This window comes from Rhinopithecus bieti, unplaced genomic scaffold, assembly GCF_001698545.2.
Source record: "Rhinopithecus bieti isolate Rb0 unplaced genomic scaffold, ASM169854v2 scaffold_15133, whole genome shotgun sequence".
NCBI classification, from domain to species: Eukaryota; Metazoa; Chordata; class Mammalia; order Primates; family Cercopithecidae; genus Rhinopithecus; species Rhinopithecus bieti.
In genome coordinates, this window is record NW_016808815.1 from 759,701 (window position 1) to 770,423 (window position 10,723).

Below are 10,723 nucleotides of genomic sequence, written 5' to 3' on the forward strand. Positions count from 1 at the left end.
AAACACTGAATATTCTGATATCACTAAGGAAAAGAAGCAGGGTGCAAATTAAATATGTAAAAGAAATACATGCATTAAAAACAAGACTAACAATGCTATATTTACTGCTATGGGTTGAATTGTGTCCCTCCAAAATGCATTTACTGAAGTTCTATCCCCCTGTAGCCCAGAATGTATTTGGAGCTAAAGCCTTTAAAGAGACAATTATGGTAAAATGAGTTCACTGGGTGGGCCCTAGTCCATTGTGACTCATATCCTTATAAGAGCAGAACAGGAGGGACAAACACACATACACAGAGGGAAGACCATGTGAAAACACAGGCGGAAGATGACCATCTATAAGGAGAGCAGTCTCAGAAGAAATAATCCTGCTGAAGTCTTCATCTTGGACCTCTAGCCTCAGAACTGTGAGACAATAAATTTCTGTTAAGTCACCTAGTCTATGGTATTTGTTATAGCAGCCCTAACAAATGAATATACTTACGTTTGAGCAGATGTCTCCAAACCGCAAGCTTACAAGCATTGTTTTTTTGGCTTTTTCTTCTTTATTGTTAAAATATAATGCATATGTTACTTTCACAATGGTAAAAGGAAAGTTAAGAGATTATAAAAGTTGGATCATTTAGTACTGTTCAAAATAGAGATAATGAGGAATGAAAATTAACTCATCTACATGAGGGTTCAACATACTATATTCTCTATTTTTATTTTTGAAAATTTCTTTAATAAAAAATTAAATTAAAAAATAGTTAAACATAATCTAGAGATTCCACTACCAGGTATCTACAGGGGTCAAGTTTAAAACGCAAGGAAGGAATTTTGTTAATTTTTTCAGAAAAAAAAAGTATAGATTATAGAATGAGATTATAATTCCTTTGGTACATGCTAACAAAACTTGTATAAACAAGCCTAGATGGCCGGGAGTGTTGGCTCATGTCTGTAATCCCAGCGCTTTGGGAGGCCAAAGCGGGAGGATGGCTTGAGCCCACGAGTTTGAGACTAGCCCAGGCAACAGAGTGAGATCTTGTATCTATAAAAAATTTAAACTTAGCTGGACATGATGGCTCATGCCTATAATCCTAGCTATTAGCGAGGCTAAGATGGGAAGATCACTCGAGTCCAGGAGTTTGAGGCAGCAGTGAACCATCATTGTGCCACAGTACTCCAGCCTAGGCACAGAGTGAGACTGCGTCTCAAAAAAAAAAAAAGAAAAGAATATTTAAAAAAAAAAACCGCTTAGAAGTCATAAATACTGGAAACTACTCTTAACTCTGAAGAAAAATTACTTGTTTAGGGACAAGGTGGCAGGCAGGAGGCAGGACTAGTTTGCAGCTCCAACTTGGACGGACTTAGCAGTGTGTGGAGGCTCACATAGTGAAGTTTTGCTCCAGAACGACTACAGGAATAAATCAGGAAAACTGAGAGGACCCACAGACCCTCTGAAGGAAGCAGATTGGTACTGCAGGACCCAAGAGACAACCCAAATATTGGGCTGGTACTCATGGCTGAGCCACAGATGGTTCACATCACAGGACTCTGCAGACAACCCCCAGTACCAGCCCAGAGCCTGGTAGACTTGTTGGGTGTCTAGATCTAGAAGAGAGATAACAATCACTACAGCTCAGCTCTCAGAATCCATACCCATAGGAAAAAAGGGAGAATACCGGCCAGGTGCAGTGGCTCATGCCTGTAATCCCAGCACTTTGGGAGGCCAAGGCGGGCAGATTACCTGAGGTCGGGAGTTCAAGACCAGCCTGATCAACACAGAGGAACCTCGTCTCTACTAAAAATACAAAATTAGCTGGGTGTGGTGATGCATGCCTGTAATCCCAGCTACTTGGGAGGCTAAGGCGGGAGAATCACTTGAACCCAGGACGCGAAGATTGCGGTGAGCCTAGGTCATGCCATTTCACTGCAGCCTGGGCAACAAGAGTGAAACTCTGTCTCAAAAAAAAAAAAAAAAAGGGGGGGATAATGTCACTTCAAGGGAACATGTCATGGGACAAAAGAATCTGAACAACAGCCTTCAGTCCCAGACATTACCTCTGAGAGAGCCTACCCAAATGAGAAAGAACCAGAAAAACAACTCTGTTAATATGATAAGACAAGGTTCTTTAACACCTCCAAAAAAATCACACTAGCTCACCAGCAATGGACCCAAACCAAGAAGAAATCCCTGATTTACCTGAGAAAGAATTCTAGGCTAATCAGGGAGGCACCAGAGAAAGGAGAAGCCCAGTGTAAGGAAATCCAAAAAATGATACAAGAAGTGAAAGGAGAAATATTCAAGGAAATAGATAGCATAAATAAAAATCAATCAAAACTTCAGGAATAAACAGACACACTCATAGAAATGCAAAATGCTCTAGAAAGTCTCAGCAACAGAAATGAATAAGTAGAAGAAAGAAATTCAGAGCTCAAAGACAAGGTCTTTGAATTAACCCAGTCCAACAAAGACAAAGAAAAAAAGAATAAGAAAATATGAACAAAGTTTCCAAGATGTCTGGGATTATGTTAAATGACCAAACTTAAGAATAATTGGTGTTCCTCAGGAGGAAGAGAAATCTAAAAGTTTGGAAAACATATTTGGGGGAATAATTGAGGAAAACTTCCCTGACCTTGCTACTGACTTAGACATCCAAATACAAGAAGCACAAAGAACACCTGGGAAATTCATCGCAAAAGATGATTGCCTAGGCTCACTGTCATCAGGTTATCTAAAGTTAAGACGAAGGAAAGAATCTTAAGAGCTGTGGGACAGAAGCACCAGGTAACCTATAAAGGAAAATCTATCAGATTAACAGCAGATTTCTCAGCAGAAAATCTAGAAGCTGGAATGGGATTCTGGCCCTATCTTCAGCTTCGTCAAACAAAACAATTATCAGTCAAGAATTTTGTATCTAGTGAAACTAAGCTTCACATATGAAGTAAAAATACAGTGTTTTTCAGACAAACAAATGCTGAGAGAATTAGCCACTACCAAGCCACCACTACAAGAACAAAGAACTGCTAAAAGGAGCTCCAAATCTTGAAACAAATCCTGGAAACATAATAGAACCTCTTTAAAGCATAAATCTCAGAGGATCTATAAAACAAAAATACAATTTAAAAAAAAGGTATACAAGCAACAAACAGCATGATGAATGGAATGGTACCTCATGTCTCAATACTAACACTGAATGTAAATGGCCTAAATGTTCCACTTAAAAGATACAGAACTACAGAATAGATAAGAATTCACCTGTTGTGAGAAGTCAGGGACCCCGAACAGAGGGACCAGCTGGAGCCACGGCAGAGGAACATAAATTGTGAAGATTTCATGGACATTTATCACTTCCCTAATAATACTCTTATAGTCTGTCTTTCTTTAATCTCTTAATCCTGTTATCTTCATAGTAAGCTGAGGATATATGTCACCTCAGGTCCACTGTGATGAATGCATTAACTGTACAAATTGATTGTAAAACGTGTGTTTGAACAATACGAAATCAGTGCACCTTGAAAAAAACCAGAATAACAGTGATTTTCAAGGAACAAGGGAAGACAACCACAAGGTCTGACTGCCTGCGGGGTCAGGCAGAATACAGCCATAGTTTTCTTCTTGCAGAGAGCCTATAAATGGACGTGCAAGTAGGGAAGATACCGCTAAATTCTTTTCCTAGCAAGGAATATTAATAATTAAGACCCTGGGAAAGGAATTGCATTCCTGGGGAAAGGTCTATAAACGGCTGCCCTGGGAGTGTCTGTCTTATGTAGTTGAGATAAGGACTGAAATACGCCCTGGTCTCCTGCAGTACCCTCAGGCTTATCAGGGTGGGGAAAAAACTGCTCCCTGGTAAATTTGAGGTCAGATCAGTTCTCTGCTCTTGAACCCTGTTTTCTGTTGTTTAAAATGTTTATCGGTCCTGGATGTTGATGTCCTGCGTCTAGCGGTGTAATGCCTGAAACCGAGCGAGCTCCGGAGGAATTTCAGTATCTGCTACGGTAACCTTATCAGCCCGCCAAGATGGCGATGCAAGTGGCCAAGAGGGCGAACATTCGACTTCCACCTGAAGTAAATCGGATACTGTATATAAGAAATTTGCCATACAAAATCACAGCTGAAGAAATGTATGATATATTTGGGAAATACGGACCTATTCGTCAAATCAGAGTGGGGAACACACCTGAAACTAGAGGAACAGCTTATGTGGTCTATGAGGACATCTTTGATGCCAAGAATGCATGTGATCACCTATCGGGATTCAATGTTTGTAACAGATACCTTGTGGTTTTGTACTATAATGCCAACAGGGCACTTCAGAAGATGGACACAAAGAAAAAGGAGGAACAGTTGAAGCTTCTCAAGGAGAAATACGGCATCAACACAGATTCACCAAAATAAATGTTTTCTACATTTTCATTTTGGACTAAATCCCATGAATGACAATTTTCCACGTTTTTTTTCCTTTTTAATTAATACTAAATATTGTGATTTCTAATTTGAGGTTCAACATGACCTACTTGAAACTTTGATACATATTAGAATACATTGTGTTAATAAACTTAAAAAAAAAAAAAAAAAGATGTTTATCAAGACAATGCGTGCACAGCTGAACACAGATCCTTATCAGGAGTTTTTTATTTTGACCTTTGCCTTGTAATCTTTGCTTTGCTCTTCGCCTTGTGATCTTTATTGGCCTCAGAAGCATGTGATCTTTGTTCTCCTTTTTGCCCTTTGAAGTATGTGATCTTTGTGACCTCTCCTTTTGAAGTCCTTAATAAAAACCTGCTGGTTTTGCAGCTCAGGTGGGCATCACGGTCCTACTGCTATGTGATGTCACCCCGGCAGTCCAGCTGTAAAATTCCTCTCTTTGTACTCTTTCTCTTTATTTCTCAGATCGGCCAACACTTAGGGAAAATAGAACATACATTTAAATTTTGGGGGCGGGTTCCCCCGATATTCACCAACCATCTGCTGCCTTCAAGAGACTCACCTAACAAATACGGACTCACACAAACTTAAGGTAAAGGGGTGGAAAAAGACATTTCATGCAAATGGACATCAAAAACAAGCAGGAATAGCTATTCTTATAACAGACAAACCTTAAAGCAATAGCAGTTAAAAAAGACAAAGAGGGACATTATACAATGATAAAAGGCCTTGTCCAACAGGACACTATCACAATCCTAACATATATGCACCTAACACTGGAGTTCCCAAATTTACAAAACAATTACTAATAGGCCTAAGAAATGAGATAGATGGCAACATGATAATAGTGGGGGATTTCAATACTCAATTGACAGCACTAGATAGGTCATCAAGACAGAAAGTCAATAAAGAAACAATGGATTTCAACTATACTCTGACCGGGCGTGGTGGCTCATGCCTGTAATCCTAGCACTTTGGGAGGCTGAGGCAGGCGGATCATGAGGTCAGGAGATCGAGACCATCCTGGCTAACACAGTGAAACCCCATCTCTACTTAAAAAAAAAACACAAAAAATTAGCCAGGCATGGTGGCGGGTGTCTGTAGTCCCAGCTGCTCTGGAGGCTGAGGCAGGAGAATGGCGTGAACTTGGGAGGCAGAGTTTGCAGTGAGCCGAGATCACGCCACTGCACTCCAGCCTGGGCAACAAAGCAAGACTCCATCTCAAAAACAAAACAAAACTATACTCTGGAACAAATGGACTTAACAGATATTTACAGAACATTCCATCCAACAACTGCAGAATATACATTCTATTCAACAGACTTTCGCCAAGAGATAGGCCATAAGATAGGCCACAAAAAGAGCCTCAATAAATTTAAGAAAGTTGAAATTATATCAAGCACTCTCTCAGATCACAATGGAATAAAAGTGGAAATCTACTTCAAAGGAACCTTCAAAACCATGCAAATACCTGGAAATTAACTAACCTGCTCCTGAATGATCACTGGGTCAAAAATGAAATCAACATGGAAATTAAAAAATTCTTCGAATTGAACAATAGTGACACAACCTATCAAAACCTTTGGGACACAGCAAAGGTGGCGCTGAGAGGAAAGTTTATAGTTCTAAATGCCTACATTAAAAAGTCTGAAACAGCACAAACAGATAATCTAAGGTCACACCTTAAGGAACTAGAGAAACAAGAACAAACCAAACCCAAACCCAGCAGAAGAAAGGCAATGACCAAGACCAGAGTAGAACTAAATGAAATTGAAACAAACAAAAACAATACAAAAGACAAACAAAAAGCTGGTTCTTTGAAAAGATAAATAAAATTGATAGACCACTGGCAAGATTAACCAAGAAGAGAGAAAATCCAAATAAGCTCAGTAAGAAACAAAATGGGACATATTACAACTGACACCACAGAAATACAAAAGGTCATTCAACGCAACTATGAACACCTTTACGTGCATAATACATACGAGAAAATCTAGAAGAGAAGGAAGAATTCCTGGAAAAATACAACCCTCCTAGCTTATAGCAGGGAGAATTAGATAGTCTGAACAGACCAATAACAAGCAGCCAAACTGAAATAATTTAAAAACTACCAACAAAAAAAAGTCCAGGACCAGATGGATTCACAGCAGAATTCTACCAGACATTCAAAGAATTGGTACCAATCCTATTGACACTATTCCACAAAGATAGAGAAAGAGGGAACCCTCCCTAAATCATTCTATGAAGCCAGTATTGCCCTAATACCAAAACCAGGAAAGGGCATAACCAAAAAAGAAAGCAGACCAATATGCTTGATGAACACTGATGCTAAAATCCTTAACAAAATACTAGCTTACCGAATCCAACAACATATCAAAAAGATAATCCACCATGATCAAGTGGGTTTCATATCAGGGATGCATACCAGAGATGGTTTAACATACGCAAGTCAATAAATGTGATACACCAAATGAACAGTATTAACAAAAATCACATGATCATTTCTATAGATGTAGAAAAAGCATTCAACAAAATCCAGCAACCCTTTATGATTAAAACTCTCAGTAAAAACAGCATACATGGGACATACCTCAATATAATAAAAGCCATCTCTGACAAACGCACAGCCAGCGTAATGCTAAATGGGGAAAAGTTGAAAGCATTCCCTCTGAGAACTGGAACAAGACAAGGATGCCAACTCTCACCACTCCTCTTCAATACAGTACTAGAAGTCCTGGGCAGACCAATCAGACAAGACAAGGAAATAAAGGGCATCCAAATAGGTAAAGAGGAAGTCAAACTGTCACTCTTTGCTGATGATATGATTATTTACCTAAAAAACCCTACTAAAGACTCCTCCAGAAAGTTCCTAGAACTGATAAAAGAATTCAGCAAAGTTTCCAGATACAAAATTAATGTACACAAATCAGTAGCTCTTCCATACACCAACAATGATTAAGCTGAGAATCAAATCAAGAACTCAACCCCTTTACAATAGCGAAAAAAAAATAGTAATAAAATAAAAAAAAATAGTTAGGAATACACCTAACCAAGGAGGTGAAAGACCTCTACAAGGAAAACTGCAAAACACTGCTGAAAGAAATCATGGATGACACAAACACATGGAAACACATCCCATCCTCATGGATGGGTGGAATCAATATTGGGAAAATGGCCATACTGCCAAAAGCAATCTACAAATTCAATGCAATTCCCATCCAAATACCACCATCATTCTTCAGCCAGAATTCAAAAATTCATATGGGGCCAAAAGAGAGCCCACATGGCCAAAGCAAGACTAAGCAAAAAGAACAAAACTGGAGGCATCATATTACCTGATTTCAAACTATACTATAAGGCCATAGTCACCAGAACAGCATGGTACTGGTATAAAAATAGGCACATAGAACAATGGAACAGAATAGAGAATCCAGAAGTAAACCCAAATACTTACAGCTAACTGTTCTTCAACAAGGCAAATAAAAACATAAAGTGGGGAAAGGTCACACTTTTCAACAAATGGTGCTGGGATAATTGGCTAGCCATATGTGGGAGAATGAAACTGGATCCTCATCTTTTACTTTATACAAAAATCAACTCAAGATGGACTAAGGACTTAAATCTAAGACCTGAAACTATAAAAATTCTAGAAGACAACATTGGAAACACTCTTATACACATTGGCTTACACAAGGATTTCATGACCAAGAACCTAAAAGGAAATGTAATAAGAAACAAAGATAAATTGCTGAGACTTAATTAAAGAGCTTTGCACAGCAAAAGGAACAGTCAGCAGAGTAAACAGACAACCCACAAAGTGGGAAAAACTCTTCATGATCTATATACATCTGACAAAGGACTAATAACCAGAAGCTACAATGAACTCAAATCAACAAGAAAAAAACAAACAATCCCACCAAAAAGGGATTGATGGCTGAGACAATGAGTATATAGTTCTCAAAAGAATATATATAAGTGGCCAACAAACAGGAAAAAAAAAAGCTCAACATCACTAATGATCAGGGAAATTCAAATCAAAACCACGATGTGATACCACCATTCTCACTGCAAGAAAAGCCATAATCAAAAAATAGTGGATGTTGGCACTGAACATCTACTATGCACTGAACATCTACTATGTGGTGAACAGCGAATACTTCTACGCTGCTGGTGGGAATATAAACTAGTACAACCACTATGGAAAACAGTGTGGAGATTCCTTAAAGAGCTAAAAGTAGGCAGAGCATGGTGGCTCATGCCTGTCATCCCAGCACTTTAGGAGGCCAAGGCAGGAGGATCACAAGGTCAGGAGTTCAAAACCAGCCTGGCCAACACGGTGAAATCCCATCTCTAAAAATACAAAAATTAGCTGGGTGCAGTGGCGCTACTCAGGAGGCTGAGGGAGGAGAATTGCTTGAACCCGGGAAGTAGAGGTTGCAGTGAGCCCAGATCACGCCGCTGCACTCCAGCCTGGGTGACAGAGTAAGACTCCATCTCAAAAAAAAAAAAAAAAAAGGCACTAAAATAAGACTACCATTTGATCCAGCAATCCCACTACTGGGTATCTGCCCAGAGGAAAAGAAGTCATTGTATGAAAAAGATACTTGCACACACGTTTATAGCAGCAAAATTCACAATTACAAAACGTGGAACCAACCCAAATGCCCAGCAATCAATGAGTGGATAAAGAAACTGTGGTGTGTTTGTGTGTGTGTGTGTGTGTGTGTGTGTGTGTGTGTGTGTGTATAACAGAATACTACTCAGCCATACAAAGGAATGAATTAATGGCATTTGCAGCAACCTGGATGAGACTGGAGACTATTATCCTAAGTAGTAATAGTAACTACTTTTAGTAGTTACTCAGGAATGAGTAACTCAGGAATGAAAAACCAAACATCATATGTTCTTCCTATAACTGGAAGCTAAGCTATGAGGATGCAAAAGCATAAGAATGATACAATGGACTTTGAGGACTTGGGGGAAAGGGTGGGAAGGGGGTGAGGGATAAAAGACTACAAACAGGGTATACTGCTCCGGTGATGGGTACAGCAAAATCTTAGAAATCACCACTAAACAACTTATTCATGTAACAAAACACCACCTGTTCCCCAATAACCTATGGAAATAACAAAAGTTTTAAATAAAATAACATAGAATAAAATTTTAAAATTACTTGTTCAATGACATATTTTATTTAAGAAAAACAATTATGGGGGCATGGCTGGAATACTATGATTATGCAATAACAGACAATGGCTGTGGTGAATACAGGGGCAAAGGGGAGCAGTATAATACAGTGGGGAAAAAACAATGAATTTAGATTTACAAGACAATGCCTGAGTTTCAACTGTGCCATTTTATTCTCTATAAGATGCTGAGCAGATGTCTTCCTTCACCTATCTGAGTTTTCTCATCTGCTTAGGAAGGCAGCTGAGAGAAACAAATGAGAAATACACACAGATAAACAAAAACCCACAAAAGATTCTTGAAACATGAAGATAGGATTAGATGCCAGAAAGTTTTTAAATTTTTTAAAATTTATTTATTTATTTATTTTTTGAGACGGAGTTTCGCTTTTGTTGCCCAGCCTGGAGTATAATGGCGTGATCCCAGCTCACCGCATCCTCCACCTCCCTGGTTCAAGCGATTTTCCTGCCTCAGCCTCCCAAGTAGCTGAGATTACAGGCATGTGCCACCATACCCGGCTAATTTGGCATTTTTAGTAGACGGGGTTTCACCACGTTGGTCAGGCTGATCTTGAACTCCTCACCTCAGGTGATCCACCTGCCTCAGCCTTCCAAAGTGCTGGGATTACAGGCATGAGCCACTGCACCTGGCTGATGCCAGAATTTTCACCCAAACTAGGAATAAAACAATAAAATAGATAGACATCTTTGTAATTCCCAGGATGCCATCTTTTAATTTAGCAACAAAGTCCAAATCTATGGTATGAGGATCAGAAGTTCCTTTTGAAACTAAAAACATACATTAATAGGGTGGGTGCAGTGGCTCGTGCCTGTAATCTCAGTACTTTTGGAAGCCAAGGAGGTCAGATCACTTGAGGTCTAGAGCTCAAGACCAGCTTGGCCAACAAGGAGAAAAGAAATCTCGCCTCTACTAAAAAAAAAATTTACAAAAATCAGCCGGATGTGGTAGTGCATGCCTGTAGTCCCAGCTACTGAGGAGGCTGAGGCAGGAGAATTGCTTGAACCCGGTAGGTGGAGGTTGCAGTGAGCTGAGATCGCACCACTGCACTCCAGCATAGGCAACAGAGCAAGAATCTGTCTCAGAAAAAATAATATATATAAT

The 10,723-nt window shown here is 39.4% G+C and overlaps 1 protein-coding gene and 1 pseudogene across 4 annotated transcripts in view; one reads left to right on the top strand and one right to left on the bottom strand.

The window, feature by feature from the left end:
* BLTP3B (bridge-like lipid transfer protein family member 3B) overlaps positions 1-10,723 on the bottom strand; it is a 116,489-nt gene that overhangs the window by 25,216 nt on the left and 80,550 nt on the right. Inside the window, exon 13 of one of the 3 annotated variants that reach the window (XM_017887282.1) lies at positions 10,200-10,275. The exons of the other annotated variants lie outside the window; for them this stretch is intronic. Coding sequence (XP_017742771.1) covers positions 10,226-10,275 — 50 coding nt within the window. The 3' untranslated portion in view covers positions 10,200-10,225. Of the gene's footprint in view, positions 1-10,199; positions 10,276-10,723 lie in introns of those variants that run through there. 3 annotated transcript variants of the gene reach the window in all.
* Positions 3,889-4,563, top strand: LOC108538939 (splicing factor 3B subunit 6 pseudogene; annotated as a pseudogene). The gene has a single exon (XR_001888234.1). The product of XR_001888234.1 is annotated as a splicing factor 3B subunit 6 pseudogene (transcript).